General features: G+C 49.4%; 2 protein-coding genes across 4 annotated transcripts; one reads left to right on the top strand and one right to left on the bottom strand.

Annotated features, from left to right (window-relative positions):
• LOC111139764 (zinc finger protein 84) overlaps positions 1 to 21393 on the bottom strand; it is a 128048-nt gene that overhangs the window by 51905 nt on the left and 54750 nt on the right.
• On the top strand, positions 1078 to 20934 carry LOC111139769 (zinc finger protein 26). 4 transcript variants are annotated; one of them, XM_022492146.1, is made up of 6 exons: positions 1078 to 1211; positions 1419 to 1471; positions 3414 to 3521; positions 13358 to 13484; positions 13741 to 13836; positions 18960 to 20934. In XM_022492146.1, the coding sequence occupies exons 2-6, from the start codon at positions 1439 to 1441 to the stop codon at positions 20306 to 20308; spliced, it is 1713 nt and encodes a 570-aa protein (XP_022347854.1). In that variant the 5' UTR covers positions 1078 to 1211; positions 1419 to 1438; the 3' UTR covers positions 20309 to 20934. The 4 variants fall into 4 exon arrangements, with proteins under 4 accessions (XP_022347854.1, XP_022347853.1, XP_022347856.1 ...); XM_022492145.1 differs by having other exon boundaries at positions 18957 to 20934; XM_022492148.1 differs by lacking the exon at positions 3414 to 3521 and having other exon boundaries at positions 18957 to 20934.

Here is a 21393-nt window from a genome sequence, read left to right as displayed (position 1 = left end):
TATTTATTTATTTATTTATTTATTTGAGAGACAGAGTGTGAGAGTGGAGAGCTCAGAGGGAGAGCAGACTCACTGCCAAGCAGGGAGCCCGATGTCGGACTCGATCCCCGGACTCCAGGATCATGACCTGAGCCGAAGGCAGTTGCCCAACCAACTGAGCCACCCAGGTGCCCATTAGTGTTTATTTTTATAATTACTCAAGATTGTGAGATTTTCTGTTATCACTGCTGTTTCTCCCATAAATGCTTATAGAGTGTTGTCTACACTTTTGTCTTTATTTCCCTATCTCATTAAAATAATTGTTGAATAGGAAGCTGTTGGGAGGGACGTCTGGGGGGGTCAGGTCATGATCCCAACGTCCTGGGATCGAGTCCTGCCTCGGGTTCCCCGCTCACAGGGGAGTCTGCCTCTCCTTCTACCTGCTGCTCCCCCTGCTTGTGCTCGCTCTCTCTGACAAATAAATAAAATCTTAAAGAAAAAAAAAAGCTGTTTGGGAAAAAAAAAAAAAGATTTTCAGGCAGAAAAGACTTCTAAACTCATGTTATTTAGAGTTTCATTGCATTGTAATAAGAGAATTGTTTGATCTATTTTGGACCGGCAGTATGTTCCTGTCTTCGGTGTCTTTCCGTCTACCGCAGGGTCTCCTGGACGCGGCGCTGGCTGCGTCGGCCAGTGCCCTGCTGGGCAGGACTGTCGTGTGACCCTGTGACCTGCAGCTTGTGCCCTTAGGAGCGTCCTTCTCTTCTATACCTGGTGATCGGACCCCCGTATTGCTTGACCTCAAGCCTCAGCATTCGTCCTGGCACTGAAGCTGGATTGCGGCGACGCCCGACGGAGGGGACAAGAGGCCGCCTGCGGCGCCTGGCCCCCACCTGTGGGTCCCTTGAGTCTCCGCCCCGTCTGTCCAAGTCAGCCTTCCCGGGAAACCCCTGCGAGAAGCCGGCCCCTCCGCAGAGGATTCTGGGAGGTGTAGTTTTCTTTGGGCGCCGTCTCATCGGGTGCCTCGGCGCATGACGTACTTCCTCTGCGCCGCACCCGCCGCAGTAGTGGGGTACGCGCCTCCAGGGCTGTTTCCGCCTGGGCGTTTGTGGACCGGAGCGGGCCCGCGGACTTCTGAATATCTGTGGCTCCGGACCAGGCGGAGGGACAGATTGAGCCCCCGCCCGGAGCATCCTGTGCAGACCAGCAGCTTGGCCGGCTGAGCCCCCGCGGTAGGTCTGGGGCGTGGTCGGGGCCAGCCTGGACTCGGGGTCTCCCGTGTCAGGGCCGCTCCGACTGCTTGTGTCCAGGCCCGGAAGCCGTGTCCCTGTGAGGCACTCCGCCCCGGACCCTCCTTCAGTGGGGCGGGAGGTTCCCCGTGCGTGGGCGCGGATGAGGCCGGCAGGGAGACCCTCACGGTTCGGTTCTCTGCTCCGCAGCCTGCAGGGAACAGCGCGGGATGGCCGGCACGTTCCGGACAGCTTCGTGTTGGGTAAGTAGGGATGCACAAGTCTTTAAACGCTGGCTGGGCGCTGAGGACGGGCACAGCCATCTATCTCTTCACCGTCACCGCCAGCGCTCAAACTCTCATGTCCCTCCCCGCGCTTCCTTCCCCGTCTCTGATCTCCAGAAACGTTCCTGGTTTCCGCACCCTCGGAAGTTACACTTTATTGCCCGCCTCGGACCCTGAACCCTGAGGATAGTGAGGGTCCTTGTTAAGGAAGCAGGAAGGAGCAGTTTTAGAGCTGGGGAGGGCCGTGGACCCGCGGGGCTGTGCCAGCGGTTGGCGGGGTCAGCAGGTGATGGCTGCACTCCTGACTTCTTGCACGGGTGGCGATGCTTCCCCCCGGGAGCACTGTTTGGAGAGGCGTCCAGGACAAGGGTGCAGCTGTGTAGGTGTTGGCTGTGTGATACCTGCACCGAGTCTGCAGCTCAAGTGGGAGTTCTCACCTGGAAATACGCAGATGAAAGCTCCCTATGCGAGTGGAGGCTCAGGGTGTGAGGGAATAGAGCCCTGAGAAGTGGAGGGTTTGTGGCAAAGACAAGGAATGACGGCGGTGCACAAGGCCTGGGGTGCAAGAGAGGTGTAAGTTTGGAGAGTGGCTCTTTCCCTGCAAATTTGAGAAAAGGGAACTTCATAAAAGCTGTGATATGAAATCCCTCAGAGAATTATTTCATGAGACAAACAGTATTTCTTGGACTTGGGTATTTATAAGTCTTTTTTTTTTTTTTTAAGATTTTATTTATTAGAGCGAGTGAAAGAGCACAGGCTAGCAGGGGCAGAGGGAGAGAGAGAAGGAGAGGCAGACTCCCTGCCGAGCAGGGATCCCCACTTGGCACTCAATCCCAGGACCCTGAGATCATGACCTGAGTCCACCGCAGACACTTAATGATTGAGCCGCCCCGGTGCTTTGCGTATTTATGTCTTAAGCAATTTTTCCGTACCAGAAAGAATGTCGGAATGGTCACTTCCTGAGAGATGATGGTCTTGTTGCAAACTGGATTGCATAAGGTTGTGAATGGTGGAATGTAAAGAAATGATTAGTGACAGTAAAGACCTTTTTTAGGTGGTATGATGCTTCAGGCGTGACAAGAAGAGTATGGGTGCCAGGAACGAGGCAGTTCACAGAGTGACATGAGTCAGACAATTAATCTTAAAATTAAGGGTCTTTTCATTATTTTCTTTCCTTAAGTAATCTCTATGCCCAGTGTGGCACTCGAACTTACAGTCCCGAGATGAAGAGTGGCATGCTCTAACAACTGAGCTGGCCAGGTGCCCCGGGATATTTTTATTCTTAAAACCATATGAAAAGTATAGTGAGAGAAAACATTGTATTTACAATAGCAATAAATAAAGATGAAGGAAGTGAGCAGAGTCATGCCTTATGGAGAATAAGTAAGTAAACAGACTAAACGAAGACTTTAAAACTATTGGATAATTTTAGTGGGTACCATTCTTAGCTAGGCATTTCATGTGTATGAAGTTGTTAAAGTCTCATGACCTTATGGGGAAGTATGTCCCCACTTTACAGGTGAAGAAACTGGGAAGCCTGTCCATGATCCCAAATTCGTAAAGGATCCAAGGAGACTAGGGTTGCAGAGCTAGGATTCAAACAAGGCAGTATCTTCAGAGTTGTGCTCTTAATGCCTCTTACATTTTCTTTTTTTAAAAAATATTTTATTTGATAGAGAGAGAACAAGCAAGGGGAGCGGCAGGCAGTGGGAGAGGGAGAAGCAGGCTCCTTACTGAACAGTGAGCCTAACCCTGGGCTGAATCCCAGGACCCTGGGATCATGACCTGTGCCAAGGGCAGATGCTTAACCGACTAAGCCACGCAGGCGGCCCTATGCCTCTTACATTTTAATGTGAATAGCATTTCCTTGTTTTTGAGTGCACATGTTAATTTAACAAACGTTAATTGATTATTACACCAGGTAATTTTTCTAGGGCATGTTGGGACGGACAAGATTGACAGGGTCCATGACCCCATGCTGGGTATGGGAGATGGTCAGACATACCAGAGGAGCATCGTAAACAGAGACGTGAGTGTTGAAGCACGGGGAAGAGAGCGACTGAGTGGCTGCTTTGCTTAGATTGGCACCCCTTCTTGAGGCGACATTTACATAGCATCTGAGTGACGACTTGACCATCATGGGATGCTGGGGGTGGTCGGGGAGGAAGCCTTCCAGACTTTTATTTCTAGGGTTGTATTCCAAGCAAGCTGCAGCCGCCTCGCGTGGAAAGAAAGCCTGTGGCTGGAGTGGAGAGGGATGGCACGGCAGCCGGGCCAGACTAGTAGAGCCCTTGAAGTGAGGGAAAGGCTCATACTGGAAAGCCTTAGGAGTTTTTAATTTTACTTAATCTCGAAAGAATTTTGAAGCTAGAGAAATCACAAGAATGGTATAAAAAACTCTTGTACAGCGGTACCTGGGTGGCTCAGTTCATTAAGTGTCTGCCTTTGGCTTGGGTCGTGGTCCTGGGATCGAGCTCCACATCGGGCTCTCTGCCCCTCTCCCTGCCTGTGCTCTCTCTCTGTGTCAAATGATGGGTGAATGAATGGAATCTTTAAAAAAAAAATAATTACTCCTGTGCACTGTTGTATAAAAAACCTCTTTACCCAGAATTGTCAACATTTTAGCATATTCGCTCTATTGTTTTCTCTGTGTGTGTGTGTGTGCGAGCACAAGCATTACACTCTAACTTTCCTCCCTTCTTTATTGTTCCAGCCCGCATCGCTTCATCTCTGTAGGCCAGCTCTTGCCTACACACCTCGTCCTTTCTCCCCAGCCCTCCTTCCCTCCCTTCTTTTCCTTCTCCTCTTTCTCCTCCTTTCTTTCCCTTCCCTCTCATTTTCATTGACACAAATGTGTCCGTGTCAGTGTCGGAGTGCTGCACCCTCCTGTTCTGCTCCCCGGAAAAGATTGCCGTCCGTGGTTTCTTATGGAACTTTCCCATTGTTTTTCTCTGCATTTTGCATGTATGATCATGTGCCCTGGTGGCTGTTTTGCATTTTAGTATGGAAATGGCTTCATTGCTTTTCCTTTTTAATATAAACATTTTTAATTGCCCCTTTTGGAAAATGGGATTCTAAGTAACGCAGCCAAAGCCATTTGGTTATCATTTCCTTCCTCTAATATCAAGAGGTAGTCAGTCAGTAACAGGCTCCTGATCTCAGGGTTATGAGCCAGGCCCCAAATTGGCCAGGAGCCTACTTAAAGTTAAAAAAAAACCTAAAAGTTTGAAAAAGAGGTAGTCAGTAGCTTGGGGGTTTCCGTCCAGACCCTTTCTACAGGAAACAAGATTTTATATTTTGTTCTCTTCTATGAATTGTGTAGTTTGCCATTTCTTTCTTTTTTTTTTTTTTTAAAATATTTTATTTATTTTTTTGGCAGACAGAGATCACAAGTAGACAGAGAGGCAGGCAGAGAGAGAGAGAGGAGGAAGCAGGCTCCCTGGTAAGCAGAGAGCCCGATGCGGGGCTCGATCCCAGGACCCCGGGATCATGACCTGAGCCGAAGGCAGAGGCTTTAACCCACTGAGCCACCCAGGCGCCCCTAGTTTGCCATTTCTTTTACATTTATTTTAGATTTCTTTATGGCAATACCTATAGATGGGCGTTTCCTTTTATAATAGCTCCATTTTATGATCCTGCAGTGCGAATGGGCCATGTTTTATTGAACCGTTTCTCTGATTGGCATTTAAGCTCGTGGACTCGCCTCCTGGGTCCCACAGCTGGTAACCGCTAGGGCTTCCTGCTTCCTGCTCTCAGGCCTCAGCTTTTGATCTTCTGAAATTTTGTATTCTTTTGAGACACAAATACATTTTAAATTTTCAAAAATAACTAATTAAAATTATTTATGAATATTATAGTGATGATGTGGAATTTTAGGTGTGCTTAATTAAACATTGGAAAAGTTTTTTTTTATAACTTTCTTTTAAGGTTTTATTTATCTATTTGACAGAGAGAGAGAGATCACAAGTAGGCAGAGAGGCAGGCAGAGAGAAAGGAGGAAGCAGGCTCCCCGCTGAGCAGAGAGCCCGACTCGAGGCTTGATCCCGGACCCCGAGATCATGACTTGAGCTGAAGGCAGATGCTTTAACCCACTGAGCCACCCAGACACCCTGGAAAAGTTTTGTTTTTATGAATTGCATCGTACTGTGTATAATTATTCTACAGTTTGAAAATGTCTCTGTAAGATGAATGTACCATATTCTTATTTAGGTATTCTCTTGTTGGTGGAAATTTAGGTTGTTGAGCTTGTCACTGTTACAGACTTTGAAACCACGAACAACTCTGTACATGTATGGATATATTCCTATCTCTTTTAATTTTTGGTGACATATATGATACTTTTCTGCATTCTCTTAGAACACAGTTAAGTTTTTTTTTTAAGATTTTTATTTATTTATTTATTTGACAGAGAGAGAGAAAGAGATCGCAAGTAGGCAGAGAGGCAGATAGAGAGAAGCAGGCTCCCTGCCAAGCAGAGAGTCTGATGCGGGACTTGATCCCAGCACCCTGAGACCATGACCTGACCCCAAGGCATAGGCTTAACTCACTGAGCCACCCAGGCGCCCCTACAGCTGTTTATATCCTTAAAATGTTTGGTTTGTTTGGCTTTTTACATAAATGGGTTTCACACTATGTAACATTATTTCTGTTTTTCCCCATGCAAAAAAATACATTTGTAGTTTATCTGTGACAGTTTTATAAATATTTATCTATTTGTGGCTTCTTTTGGCCACCCAGGCGCCCCAAAACACAGTTAAGTCTTACAATTACCCTCCTGTCCTAATCCCTTTTCTCCCCTCAGAGATAATCAATTTGGTCTATATTCTAGATCTTTTTATGTATGTTTGTCTACAGCCATTTATATCCTTTTTTATTTTTTTAAGATTTTATTTATTTATTTGACAGAGAGATCACAAGCAGGCAGAGAGGCAGGCAGAGAGAGAGGGGGAACCAGGCTTCCTCCTAAGCAGAGAGCCCGATGTGGGGCTCAATCCCAGGACCCTGAGATCATGACCTGAGCCGAAGGCAGAGGCTTAACCCACTGAGCCACCCAGGTGCCCCTACAGCCGTTTATATCCTTAAAATGTTTGGTTTGTTTGGGTTATTACATAAACGGGTTTCACACTATGTAACGTTGTTTCTGTTTTTCCCCATACAAAAAAAAATACATTTGTAGTTGTATCTGTGACGATTTTGTACATATTTATCCATTTGTAGCTTCTTTTGGCTTCTTAAAAACTTAATGGAGTTCTAAATTACAGTAAAATGCATAAATCTTAAGTAGAGTGTTTATATTCTTTTAGGTTCCTGGACCCAATTCCAGCGAGAGGGTTGGGGGTGCAGTTTCCCTACACACAGCATCACGCAGTTCTTGGACCAGCAGGTTGTCTGAGAATTCAGCTTCATTCTGTCACTGTGTACCCAGAGATGGGGGACACTCTGCTGGGAACCAGCTGCCCTTTGGTCGGGTACCTCTAGGGGCTTTCCAGACGTTGCTTCATTAACATAACAAAAGATACCGTGATCCCATTTAGGGAATTCCAAGGGTTTTAAGAGCTCTGAACCAGAAAACCATGGATGAAGACCGAATACATATGAGAAGCGTTTTGGACATCTGAATGACCAAATATTTTTCCACACCACAGAATCAGAGCGTGTGCTGAAGGCAAATCAAAGTCAAGAATTCCAGTGGCCTAGCAGGTTCCATTTTTCTCCCTGTCGTCACTCCCCCCACCCCCAGGGGTCACTGCTTTATTTATACTTTTTTACTCCTGTTGCAACATCATTAATTTTGCCTTGTTTTTCTTTTTTTAACTGAATATAATTGGAATTGTACAGTAAAGTATCTGGCTTCTCTTAGCATAGTTTGTGACTGACGTCCAAGTTGTATGATAGACTCTGTTGTATGAGTGTTTTATAATTTATCTGCTATATTCTGGTGTTGTCACAGACATAGTCATCCCCAGCATTGGGCTGCGTCCAGTTATTGGCTGTTATGAGTAACACTGGTATAAACATTTTGTACACGACTTTTTTTTTTTTTTAGATTTTTTATTTATTTATTTGACAGACAGAGATCACAAGTAGGCAGAGAGGCAGGCAGAGAGAGAGGGAGAAGCAGGCTCCCCGCTGAGCAGAGAGCCCGATGCGGGGCTCGATCCCAGGACCCCGAGATCACTACCCGAGCCGAAGGCAGAGGCTTTAACCCACTGAGCCACCCAGACGCCCCTTGTACACGACTTTTGAGGGACATCACTTCTCGTTTCTGTTGGGCAAACACCAGGACTTCTCGGCCTCAGCACTGTTGACATTGTGGACTGAGTTACTCTTCGCTGTGGAGGACTGTCCTGTACATCGCAGGACGCTGAGCAGCGTCCTTGGCCTCTGCCCGTTCAGAGAGCAGCAGCAGCTCTGTCCCCACGCGACGGCACAGAAGTCTCGGTGCCAGACATTCCCAAGGGCACAGACTCTCGCTCCCGGTGGACAGCCACTTGGCATATGTCTAGGAGTGATGCGTGTGTGTGTGTGTTTAAGTTTGGTGAACACGACCAGACACTCCCGACGCGCTGAAACGGCTCTGTGCCCCGCCAGCACAGGCCAGCGGTGGTTTGTCCCCTTCGCTTGGAGCATCTTCCCCAGGATGGGTGTCCTGTACTCAGACATTGTGCTGATGCTCGGTTAATACGATAGCCAGTCTTTATTTCTCAGTGTCTCCTTGGGTTTTTAAAAATAAATTTCTAATTTCCTTGCAAACTATTGTATACTTCTGTACTTTTAAGTATTTGTAATAGTATGTCTTATGACAGTTGTTTCTCGTGTTGTCTGCTAACTTCTGGGTCATCTGTGAGTCTGTGTTGTGTGCTTTTTCCTTGGATTTCTCAGTCTTGTTTTCTTGCCTCTTCACATGTCTCACAAGTTTCTATTTTATGCCTGCGTTGGTACAACCACAGAGACCAAAGTTTAGTGTTACCTTCCACCAGAGTGTTTCCCTTTCCTCTGCCACGCAGATAGGGAGAGGACTGATGATGTCGTCAAACAGGCACCAGGGTGCCACTTTGGTTGTGGTGCGTTCACCTGCGGTCTCAGCGGTAAGGGTGGGGACGGTTACTACAGGCTCCTCTCTACAGTTCTTTGCATAGTGCCTTGAGACTGGGAGGATCTGTCTGCCAGGCCAGCCCAGCTCCTGTGCTCACCGGCCTCCGCACATGCACTGGAGGGAAAGGCCGCTGTCCGTGGGGCATCAGAGGCTCCCCTGCCTGTTCTCAGGCTGGACGGATGCCCCCAGCGACGGAAACACCCAGCACTTGACTCACCTGGGAAGAGCTGGGGTTTTTAGAAGGGTTGAGTTTCACCGCATTACTTTGTTTCATCCATTGAGATGATTGGTTGGCTGTTCTCTGCTGTGTACTGATGTGGTTTATTTTTTTTTTTTTTTAAGATTTTATTTATTTGTCAGAGAGAGAGGGAGAGAGAGCGAGCACAGGCAGGCAGAGTGGCAGGCAGAGGCAGAGGGAGAAGCAGGCTCCCCGCCGAGCAAGGAGCCCGATGTGGGACTCGATCCCAGGACGCTAGGATCATGACCTGAGCCGAAGGCAGCTGCTTAACCAACTGAGCCACCCAGGCGTCCCCTGATGTGGCTTATTTCATGGATGGGTTTTTTTGTGTTTTTGTTGTTAATTTTGGACCATGCTTTAATTTTTTAGAGAAATTTCTTTGTTATAGTTTGCTCCGTATGTGTGTGCAGGGCTTGTACTCTAATAGTATTTTTATCCAGATAATTTGATCAGAGTTAATGGTAAACGAGTAAGACTGCAGTTCGTGCTGTAGTTGCCTGGTTTGTCTGGGAGGTTGTGCAAGTCTGTGCCATGCACTGTAGAGCATCCTGTGGCTTGTGGGCGCCTCATCGGGGGAGACATGATGGGAATTTGATGTCCCTGCAATGTCGATAGAACTTACTGTCAGGTGTAGTGTGGGCGCGCGGTCTCTCTGGACAGGAGGGTGTACCTTCAGTTGTACTTCTGTGTGCTTTCTGATCATGGGTTAGTCAGTCTTGCTTTTTTTACTTCCTTCTGGGCCAACTTGGGTTCTTTCTACTTTCTTTTTTTTTTTTTTTTAGATTTTATTTATTTATTTGACACAGAGAGATCACAAGTAGACAGAGAAGCAGGCAGAAAGAGAGAGAGGAGGAAGCAGGCTCCCTGCTGAGCAGAGAGCCCGATGCGGGGGTCGATCCCAGGACCCTGAAATCGTGACCCGAGCCAAAGGCAGGGGCTTACCCCACTGAGCCACCCAGGTGCTCCTGGAACAAATATCTTCAGGTCTGCCACCATGTCTGCTTTAAAAACGTGAATTCAGCACCATGGATTTGGTAGGGAACAGTGTGAACCTTCTGTCTGGCTTCACACAGCCCCCTTTCCACCACTTTATGATCAGCTGCAGCCCCTCTTATGTCCAAACACCAGGTCTTTTCCAAGGTAAAGTGGTATCTTGTCATTTTATTATTTCTTAAACAGTAAACATGTGAAACTGCTACTATGTTTGATAGGTTCCTGGTGTTCTTTCTTATGTGTTGCTGACAAAGGTGTCATGCCCCATCCCCATTCTCCCCGGATTCCCTGTGGGTTTGCCGTGTGACTTCGCACAGGGGTGATTCTTTGCTGCATACAGTAGAACTGCCTCTATGTTATAGTCTCATGTATTTAAAAATCTTTATCTTAGAGTTATGGATTCTCTCTTGCTCTTAATAGTTTTCTATTTCTAATTTCTTCACGTCTTTACCATTCTTGACCAATAAAAATTTTTCAATGGTTTCTCTATATTTTATTTTTATGCTTATCAAGTTCACAATACAGTAAAAAGCTTAAAATAAGCCTCACAGTTTACTCTTACTCTCTTCTTCCATTCTGTCTCCATACTCAGCCTCTTTGGTCTATGTTCACTCTCGTGGCATCTGCCTTAAGCCTTTACACGATCACATGGTGTGTCATGCTTGGGTTTCTCCTCTGCTGAAAATTCGCTGATTTGACAAGTGGCCTGGGCGGGATCGGAATGCAGGAAGTCACAGCCTCATTTTTCTACAACACAGCCTCAGACGTGCCTGTCCACTCTCCCTTTCCTTGGCCACAGGGGTTGTCTTAGTGAGCACTCATGATGTTCTGGTCTCATCTTCTCTGGTCACTTTTGGGCTTTGGGCCTCCAGTCCACACTTGTAATTCCTCCTCCTCTTCTTCCCCACGCAGGCTGCAGAGGAGAGATGGGGAGCTTGTCCCTTCATTCTCACCTCCTATGGGGGCTCCTCCTCGGTTGGGAAGCCCAGTGCTTAGACCAGAGAAGCTCCTCTTGTCAGGTGGGTGGTGCTCAGCACCAGGCGGTTGCTTAGGGCCTGAGACATGACCTCACGCTGTATCGCCATGTCGTGAGCAATTCTCTCACTTATCTCTGCAGACTCCCTCAGAACTGCACTCACTGTCTCTTCCCTCCTGGGTCTCTCTGTCTGCAGTCAGTGCTGTTGCGTCAGGAGCCCGTCAGGGGTGCTTAAGTCCAGGAATCTCGGTACTTCACTTCTCAGTTGCCTTTACACAATGTTCCAGAAGCCTCCATCTTCAGAAGTTCCCAGAGGGCAACAGATACCAGATTCCTGGTTTACTGAAATCCCTGAACACACACCAGTTCCTCCTGACTGTGGGCTCAGTGGACACCCAGATGGTTGTCCCAGATGTTCCCTCCCTTCCCCCAGTGGCCTGCTTCAGGGAATTCTGAAGGAATTCCCCTCATTTCTCATCCCTCAGGCACCCTCTCCTCGTTAAAGGGCAGCGTCTTCAGTTTACGTGGCCGGGATCCTTGCTGTCCTCCTCAACATCCATCTCTGTGTGCTGGTCATCTCCGGTCAGGATGTTGTCTGCTCTCTCTTCACTTGATGCCCACAGTCCGGCCACTGCGTATTACTCCAGTTTTCCCACCCTGGCTCCAGCTACCTTTATCGCCCCCAGATCCAGGACCGTCCCTTCTCCACAGCAGTCAGAATGATCTTGGGTGGGAATCAGAGCATGCCACTCTTGCTCGAGGCCTTGGGGTGGCCTGTCCTCACGTGGAATGAAATCTCAGGTCCTTACCATACGTTGTGAGCCCCGAAGGCCTGGGCCTTTGTTTTCATGCCTCCTGGAAGGCTCTTCTGCACAAATCTTGGTATCGTTCTCCCATCGGTTGGGTTTTACCCAGGTAGTCCCTTACCAGAGAGCTTCCTGATCACTCCATCTGCCTGCGCCTGCCTCGCTGGACTCTCTCCCCTTACCCTGCCTGAGTCTTGGTAGAGTGCTGTCACCACCTGCTTGTTGGGTGGTTATGTGTTTACTGTCACCTCCCCCTGCAAGGACGGAAATGCACCAAGTCCAGGGACTGTGTCCATGGCTGAGCCCCCAGCATGTGGAACAATCTTGGCCCATCGGTGGTGCCTCAGAAATGCTTGTTGAATGATCTCGTGAGGACCTGTAGCTTGTTAGGAGTTTCTTTCGGTCCCAGGAGAGGAACTTACTACAAGCATTTTGGGAGGTTCACAGAGCTGTCAGGAGCCTCACTGAGAGGTTGAACAGACAGAACTGCCTCACAACTCAAGGTAGGGACTGCTGCGCCCGGCCCGCCCTTTTTCCAGCATCTGCAGCTCTGCAGCACTGGCTCCTGGCTCAGGGTCTGTGCGGGAGTGAGCCCTGGTCGACCTCAGTAATGGGTAATGGGCCCCTTATTTTCTTGAAAGAAGGCCAGGAGTTTATCTGTTTGGCCTTTTTTTATTTTATTTTTTCAAATTGTGCCAAGTTCTCACTCTGCAAGACTCAAGATGGGTTGAGCATCTGCCAAGAGGACAGTTTAGAGAGCCGCACCTTCCCGTGTGTTTAGAATCGTTTTCTCCGTCTCTGGGCATAATATATCCCGCATAATTTTTTTTCTAAATTTTTAAAAAAGATTTTATTTATTTATTTGATTGACAGAGATCACAAGCAGGCAGAGAGGCAGGCAGAAAGAGAGGAGGAAGCAGGCTTCCCGCTGAGCAGAGAGCCCGATGCGGGGCTCAATCCCAGGACCCTGAGATCATGATCTGAGCTGAAGGCAGAGTCTTAACCCACTGAGCCACCCAGTCGCCCTAAGATAATTTTTTTTCTTAATCAGAGACTTACAACACCTGTTTTGTCCCCGTGTATAGTTGTTTGTTTCCCTCTGTAAGACTGGAAGCTTCTTTTCATTTTATTCTATTTTATTCTATTCTATTTTCTGAGAGATTCCCTGAACAAGAACAGGGGGAGGGGCAGGGGAGAGAGAGAACCAGACTCCCCACTGAATAGGGAGCCTGACACGGGGCTTGATCCCGGGACCCCGAGATCATGACCTGAGCCGAAGGCAGATGCTCAACCCACTGAGCCCCCCAGGCGCCCCCAGACTGGAAGCTGCTTGAGGGCAGAAGTTGGTTGTGTCCATCCTGAATCTTCAGGACCAAAAACAATATGTGCACATGGAAGCTCAAAAGTTTTTCCTTTTAAAGAGCGAGTGAGTGAGAGAATGAGCAGGGGGAGGGGCAGGGGGAAGAGGGAGAGGCAGGCTCCATGCTGAGCAGGGAGCCCAGCAGAGGGCTCTATCCCAGGATCCTGTGATCATGACCTGAGCCAAGGGCAGATGCTTAACTGACTGAGCCACCCAGGTTCCCTGGTTTTTGTTTTGTTTTCATTTGTTTTGTTTTGTTTTCATTCTGGAAGTCAGTGCTGACCTGGGCACAGGAGGCATTCCGGAGGAACATTTCTCCTTTCCCAGTTACTGTACATCTGTTCCGTGTCACCTAACGTGATTGTATCCGATTGAATGGGATGTATATTATTCCAGGGATTATTGTCATTCAAGGATATATCTATGGAGTTCACCTGGGAAGAGTGGCAGTTGCTGGACTCGACGCAGAAGTACCTGTACAGGGACGTGATCCTGGAGAACTATAGCCACCTGGTGTCTGTGGGTAAGTGCGGCTTCTCCGTGGTCTCAGGCTGTGCCTTTCGAATTGGCACCCTTGTTCTTTTGTTGGTCTGCCCTGAGGTCTCCAGAGTACTTCACGGTTATGGGCTTGAACGTCAGACTGACTCCGAGTGCCTGTATGGCCCTCATCCTCACTGCGGTCTTTCCCCCAAGAGCGAGCGAGCAGTTTCATTGTGTAGTTCTGGGTCCCTTAGTCCCCAGCAGCCTGGCCCACATCCTTTATGATTTTCCACCAACAGGGTATCATGGTACCAAACCCGATTTAATCTTCAAGTTGGAGCAAGGAGAGGAGCCATGGATAATAAATGCCCAAGTTTCCCGTCAGAGCTGTCCAGGTGGGTGCGCGGGGACCAGGAAGCTGGGCTGTGGGCGTGGAGCTCAGGCAGTGCTGCGCGGAAGCTCTGCTTCCAAGCCCTTGGACCCCGGGGCGCCCGGGAGGAGCCCCAGACGCTGCTCCGGAAAGGGGAGGACCGCGGCTTGGCCCACGCTTGCCCTGTTCTCTCCGAGGCCTGAGCGGCGGGCGTGCCCGTGTGACCCGTGCTCTGCCAGGATGTCGCTTTCGGGGTTCGTTGCTTTCCTTCGCGAGGTCATGGGTGGTGTCAGCCGAACGCGCCTCCAGAGTTCGTCGTGTGGCTCGCGCTGTCCCTGTCCTTTCTGCCGACTGCCCGTTTGCCTCCCGCGGGGAGACGCCTCGTCTTCCCTGCCCTACGGGCAGGAGACCGCTCTGCCTCCTTTCCTCTCACCGACGTCTGAGCTCTTGCTTTCTCGGGCTCTTCTCGGACGGTTCTGAAAGCCAGCCCCGTGTCACCGAGTCGCGCCGGGACGCCCGCACCTGCGTTCCCCGCCCCCCTGTAGCGCGCGGGACTGGGCCCCGGCAGAGGCGCTCTTCCCGCATCTGCCGGTCCTCCCGCCGGGCCGCCGAGGGCTCTTCCGCTGAGCGTTCTCCCGCCCGGCGGTGACGCGCTCCCCCCGCCCCCCTCCGGCGCCCTGGGCCTCAGCCCTCTGCGCTCCGGTGCCGGTGCCGCGGATTACCTCCTCGCAGAGAGCCCCGGGCGGCCCCACTCTTCAGTCTCAGGAGCTCTTCGTCTTTGGCTTCCCCGCGCTTGGGCTCGCTCCACGGGCTCCCGGCTCACCGCGCGGCCGGTCTTCCTACCGCTGCGGCCTTGCCACCGTTCCGTCTTCGGAGCTCCTGTCCCTCGGGTGTCACCCGACTGGATCGCTGTTCTCTCGGGCGCGGGCAGCTCAAGTTCTTGGTCTTCTCCTTAGCTGTTCCTGCTGGATTTGTTTTCATACGCATCCTGTCCGCGGGCTGAGAAAATAAACAGTGTCTTACGTTTCTGATTCAACCGGAGTGAGGAATCGGGAGTTTGTAGTCTCAGGTGACGGTTGTCTCCCGCAGGACAGGACGGTCCTCCCGCTGCACGACGGCTGAATTCAGAAGCTTAGTGATGTCAGGAGCGCCTGGTGGCTCAGTCTTGATGTCGGCTCAGGTCATGACCTCAGGGTCCTGGGACGAGCCGGGCTTTGGGCTTGCGCTCGGTGCGGTCCGCTTGAGACTCCGCTCCCCTCGCGCGGCGTTAGGTGCGCGCGGCCGGCGCTGGCTAACTTCCGTGAGACAAACGCACGCAGCAAGCAGCTTGGTGATGTCGGCGACCCAGGCCTCCTTTTCCTCACCCCAGATGCTCTGCTTTTCTTTTCCTTTGTCCCGGTGGGTTCCTCCCTGCCAGGTGTCACACACAGACACCGCGGGACTCAGGGATAAGTCCTGTCTCTTTCCCCACGCTCCCCCTCACCAGTCCCCAGACTTGGGCTCACAAGCCTGCCGGCATGTTACCTTACAGCGCACCTGCCGGCGCCTGAGCTGGCCGCGAGGCGGGGGCGGGAAGGGGTCCTGGGGGAGCACACGGACTGTCCTCACTGGCCAGGTCTGGTGCACGGAAGAAGGGAAGTTCCCGTGGCTGTGCGGTACATGGTGTGAGTCCCGCCTTGGCGTGTGCCGCACGCAGGCCCTTCTCTCCACCTGTGTAGCTTCAAAAATGCGGGTGTCCGCATGTGCGATGACCGGCCCCTCCCCAGCCCGGGCAGCACGTGTTCTCGTCCTGGACCTGAGTCCAGTTGCAAGCCCAGGATTTCTTGAGATGTGTGTGGTGCCTTCAGACTGGTGCCTTCAGACTGGTGTGGCTGCGGCCGCACAGCCCGAACCGACATGGGCTTACAAGACCACTGGTCTGTTCTAGACGCGTGCAGTAGCGGCGAAGGATTCAGAAGCCCCCACGGAAGCTCCTCTGCAGAGGGGTGGAGGCAGGGTAGCCGCCCTCACTGGCCCATCGCACACTCTCCTCTTTGAGAAAGAAAGTCAAAGACGACTTCCTGCCCTAACACTGGCATACTTTCCTGTTCACTCCAGTCTTTTCTTTTTGTCCAGCATGGCCAGGGATAAGGTGACACTCAGGGAGAATGGTCCTGTCTGTTGGTGCGGATTTGGACGTGTTTGGGGCTACAGAATCATAGGCTGTTGTCAGACCAGGCTTAGGTTTCCTTTAGAACCTAACAAGCGGGGATGCCTGGGCGGCTCAGTCGGTTGAGGGGCTGCCTTCGGCTCAGGTCGTGGTCCGAGGGTCCTGGGATCAAACCCCGCTTTGGGCTCCGTGCTCAGTGGGGTGTCCGCTTCTCCCTCTGCCTGCCCACTCATGTTCTCTCTCGCTATCTCTGTCTCTCTTTCTCAAATAAATAAATAAAATATTAAAAAAAAATACCCAACAAGCTTCCAGTCTGTCTTCTTTTTTTCTGAGTAATTCTGTGAAGCCAATACCAACTACTGAAAGTTGTCTGAACATAGATTCAAGCCTGAGAAGTCTTCTAGCCGCTGGTCTTGGTATTCTCACCCCTGTCCTTGAGTTGAATGGCCCTGCTTTGAGGCACAAACCGTAATGCGAACTGTTGCCACATGAGTGGGGAGAAAAGGTTTATCGGGAGGTCCAGAGGAGGCAGGAGATTCCCTGGTGGCCCCACAGGACAGCTGTAGTGACACGATGAGGCTGTGCCCCTGACGAGTGCGTCTTTCCTGGTGCCCTGTGGGCCTCACACTCAGCATCATGTTCCTTTGGGCCTCATCCTTATCAGGCCACACATGTCATCTACTCACCTTCCCTGGAAGGTCTCGTCCTTCGTGGTGTTTAAGACCTTTTAGGTGTTGTTGACTCTTGCTTTTCCCCGGGCACTAAACTTCGGTCTGCTGCCTACGTGCTGTCTCCTCTCCATTTGTGTATTTGCTGGGATCTCTAGTGTATCAGATCCCAAATAAAGTCCTTCATTTTTCCTCCAAACATTTTCCCTTTCAGAGACCAGCACCTTCTGTTTCTCAAGCCTAAAATCTGGAGTTCTTGAAGCCTCCCCTTCTCTCACCTTACCCTTCACCCAGTCCTTTAGATTTTCTTGGTTCTCTCCAGATGCGTTCCACATGCGCTCAGCTCCGGAGTTTAGTCCAAACCATTATGATGTCTTCCTGCACTACCGTAAGGGCTTTCTTGTTTGTCTCTCAGCCCTTCTTCTATTTGTTTTCTACATAACAGCCAAACATCTTTAGAAAGCACAACACAAGGGGCGCCTGGGTGGCTCAGTGGGTTAAAGCCTCTGCCTTCAGCTCAGGTCATGATCTCAGGGTCCTGAGATCGACCCCTGCATTGGGCTCCTTGCTCAGTGAAGACCCTGCTTCTCCCTCTGCCCCTCCCCGCTGCTCATGCCTGTTCGTGCTCTCTCTCTCTCTCTCTCTCAGAAATAAGTAAACAAAATCTTAAAAAAAAAAAAATACTCTAAAAGGGGTGCCTGGGTGGCTCAATGGGTTAAGCCTCTACCTTCGGTCCAGGTCATGGTCTCCGGGATGTGGGATTGAGCTTCTCATCAGGCTCTCTGCCCAGCGGGGAGCCTGCTTCTCCCTCTCCTTCTGCCTGTGTCTCTGCCTACTTGTCTCTCTTTCTTTCTGTCAAATAAATAAATTTTTAAAAATCTTAAAAAAAAAAAAACCCTTTAAAAAAGCACAACATGAATCAAGATGTCCTCTAGTTAAAACTCTTTGGGTAAGATGAAAACTTATTGCCTGCCTATTTGGTTCTTGCCTCACTCTCTCACTCAGTGGGTTTTAGCTATCCCAGGCTTTTTACAAAATATTTTTCTTTTTTTTAACTTGTACGCTTCACACCCAATGTGGAGCTTGAACTCATGACCCTGACAACAGGACTCACAGGCTGCAGGCTGCACTGACTGAGCCAGTGAGGTGTCCCATATTTTCTGTTTCTTAACTGTGCCAAATAGGTGTTCCCTTCTCAAGAACTTTTTGTTTTTTTATTAAAGATTTTTTTTACTTTTATTTATTTGACAGAGAGAGAGAGAGATCACAAGTAGGCAGAGAGGCAGGCAGAGAGAGAGGGGGAAGCAGGCTTCCCATGGAGCAGAGAGCCCGATGTGGGGCTCGATCCCAAGACCCTGGGATCATGATCCGAGCCAAAGGCAGAGGCTTAACCCACTGAGCCATCCAGGTGTGCCCTTCTCAAGAACTTTTTATGTGCTTTTCCATCTGTTTGGAATGCTCTTGCCCCTAATTTTCCTATGGCTTACTCAGTCTTACTTTTAATGTCTTATTGTACCTATCCGAATGTTATACGCTGGTTACCCTGTATCCTCTGAATTCACTTTTTGAGTAAGCTGCTGTAATAATAACATTCAGATACAAGATTAATGGTATTGGCTCCTAAGTGCAAGCTGAGTTTTTCTTTCTTTGTTTCTTTTTTTTCTTTTTTCTAAAGATATATTTATTTATTTGACAAGAGAGTGCACAAGCAGGGGGAGCGGCAGGCAGAGCGGGAGGAAGAAGCAGGCTCCCCGCTGAGCAGGGAGCCCCATGTGGGGCTTGATCCCAGGATCCCGGGATCATAAGCTGAGCTGAAGGCAGACACTTAACCAACTGAGCCCCGCCATGTGCCTCTAGGCTAAGTTTTTTAAGCCTCTTGTTCTCTTTTTCTTTTTCTTTTCTTTTTTTTTTAGAGAGAGACCATGGTGGGGGGGTGTTGAGGGTGGGAGGGAGCAGAGGGAGAGAGACTCTCGAGCACAAGCACAAGCCCAACGTGGCCTCCACTCACCTGAGCTGAAAACCAGAGTCGGCCCTCAGCACACTGAGCCACCCGGGTGGCCCTAAGCTTCTGTTTTAAAAACCGCTTTTGATCACTGTTAATTTGCCATCCATTTCCATAATGGGATTTTGTTTGACGCGGTTCTGCATGCTCCAAAGCTCAGATAATGGCACACCTGGGCTTGACTAGTATTTCTTTGGAACCAGTGTCTGAGGCCTGTTATTAAGAAAAAAAAAGCTCATTACATGGCAGTTCTGTAGCTCTCTAATTCCACATCAGCTACATCGACAATTAAAAAATATATATGCATATATATTTATTTTTCCTAGAAGGTTGGAAAGAATGGTGCCCGGAAAATGAAGATGAGTTTGAAAATGTTGAGAGAAGTTTCACTTGTGCTGCATTTGGAAGACGTCGTCTGAGCAGAACCCGTGTTCCTTCAGGACAGAGAATCCATAAGTATAACACACATGGAAGAAGGCTGACACAAAGCTCAGCTTCAGCCAAAAGCTGTCTGAGAAAAAACCCTGATAAGTTCCACGGATATGAAGAATCCTATTTTCTTAAGCATCAGAGAGCTCATAGTATAGAAAAAAACTGTGTGTGTAATGAATGTGGGAAAGCTTTTCGTTGTAAATCCCAGCTGATTGTGCATCTCAGAATTCATACGGGAGAGAGGCCTTACGAGTGCACCAAATGTGAAAGGGCGTTCAGTGCCAAGTCAAACCTGAACGCTCACCAGCGGGTGCACACGGGAGAAAAGCCCTACTCCTGCGGGGAGTGCGGGAAGGTGTTCTCCTTCAGGTCCCAGCTCATCGTCCATCAGGAAGTTCACACGGGAGGGAAGCCTTACGGCTGCAGCGAATGTGGGAAAGCCTACAGTTGGAAATCACAGCTGCTTTTACACCAGAGAAGCCACACGGGCGTGAAACCGTATGAATGTGGCGAGTGTGGGAAAGCCTTCAGTTTGAAGTCGCCATTCGTCGTACACCAGAGGACGCACACAGGGGTGAAGCCCCATAAATGCAGCGAGTGTGGGAAAGCCTTTAGGAGTAAGTCCTACCTCCTGGTTCACATCCGAATGCACACGGGGGAGAAACCCTATCAGTGCAGCGATTGTGGGAAAGCCTTCAATATGAAGACGCAACTCGTCGTCCACCAGGGAATCCACACGGGAAATAATCCTTACCAGTGCGGCGAATGTGGGAAAGCCTTTGGCAGGAAGGAGCAGCTCACCGCACATCTGAGAGCGCATGCGGGCGAGAAGCCTTACGGGTGCAGCGAGTGTGGGAAGGCTTTCAGCAGCAAGTCATACCTCGTTATACACAGGAGAACGCACACGGGAGAGAGACCGTACGAGTGTAGTTTCTGTGAGAGAGCCTTTTGTGGGAAATCCCAGCTCATCATACACCAGAGGACTCACTCGACAGAGAAACCCTACGAATGCAGCGAATGTGAGAAAGCCTATCCCAGGAAGGCGTCCCTGCAGATCCACCAGAAAACTCACTCAGGAGAAAAACCTTTCAAGTGTGGTGAATGTGGGAAGGCCTTCACTCAGAAGTCGTCCCTCAGTGAGCATCAGAGAGTTCACACAGGAGAGAAGCCGTGGAAATGCTCTGAATGTGGGAAATCCTTCTGTTGGAACTCAGGGCTTCGTATACATCGAAAAACTCACAAGTGAGAAATTAGAATGAAGTAGATGTTAGGAACTTTCTCACAGACGTTGACCCTCAGGGGACTTTCGATGATAATGGAGATGGGATGCAGAAGCAGGAAGTCCTAAAAATACACTCCTGTCAACTAAGTCAGAGAGAGACCATCGTGTTTGGAATGTGGGGGCAGAAGCTTTCAGAAATAAGTCCCATGAGACTCTGCAGATGAGAACTGAAGGAATGAGGAGTAGCTATGAAGGGCAGTGCCATCATGGTAGAGATAAAATCTAGAGAATTCATATTTAAAACTTTCCAAATTTAATAAACCAGGAAAGCATTTTCCCATAGGAAATGTGTTATGTGTGGAGAGTTACATTCCAGATTTGAAGCTACTTGAAAAACCATTCCAGGATTTTTCAGGGTGGAGTATAAAGTTGTTTTTTATTTTAATATGTAAATAAAGCAATGGTCAGGAAAACATCAAGGAACATATTCTGAAGGTTAAAGGACATTTAGTGTGACTTTCCTAAGTCACATTGAATAGCATTTTTAAAAATTTTGGTATTTTATTTTTTAATGTAACTTGTCATACATATATTTGGTAGCTTGTGGAATAACATCCCCTAATATTCTCCATATTAAATGCTAAATATCAGTTTTGTCTCTTTATTTCTTAGCAACTAAAGTGATGTGGCATTTAATAAATAGAAAGAATCTGCTCCCCAAATGAGTTTACTTACTCGGCAGTCTGCGGAAGTGGGTCTGGCAGTTACCACGGGGTTGCTGTGAAGAGCAGGGAGAGACTGTATTTTAGCCGTTGAGAGTGTTCTCCGCTGACTGGCGAGAGCTCCCTAGTCTCCTCCGGCTGGGCGCCTCTCTGGTGTGTGCGTGCCCGGGTTGGTGTCTCTCGGCGCCTGTCCCACCAGCTACTGGCGACCCACTGCCGGTTCATGGGCGCCTCGTTCCTGGATCCCGAGTCTCTGACTCAGCCTCACGTGAACCAGAGGGGACCTGTGGGCCTCACTTACTCTTGCCTCGGCTCGGAGGTCCTGCTGGATTGGTTTCCCAGACTAAGTCTGGGTGCGGTCCCTCCTTGAATCTGATTTTCTGCCTC

The sequence above is a fragment of the Enhydra lutris genome, unplaced genomic scaffold (genome assembly GCF_002288905.1).
Source record: "Enhydra lutris kenyoni isolate GAN:26980312 unplaced genomic scaffold, ASM228890v2 scaffoldscaffold117, whole genome shotgun sequence".
NCBI lineage: Eukaryota > Metazoa > Chordata > Mammalia > Carnivora > Mustelidae > Enhydra > Enhydra lutris.
This window is presented reverse-complemented; position numbering and strand designations above follow the sequence as displayed.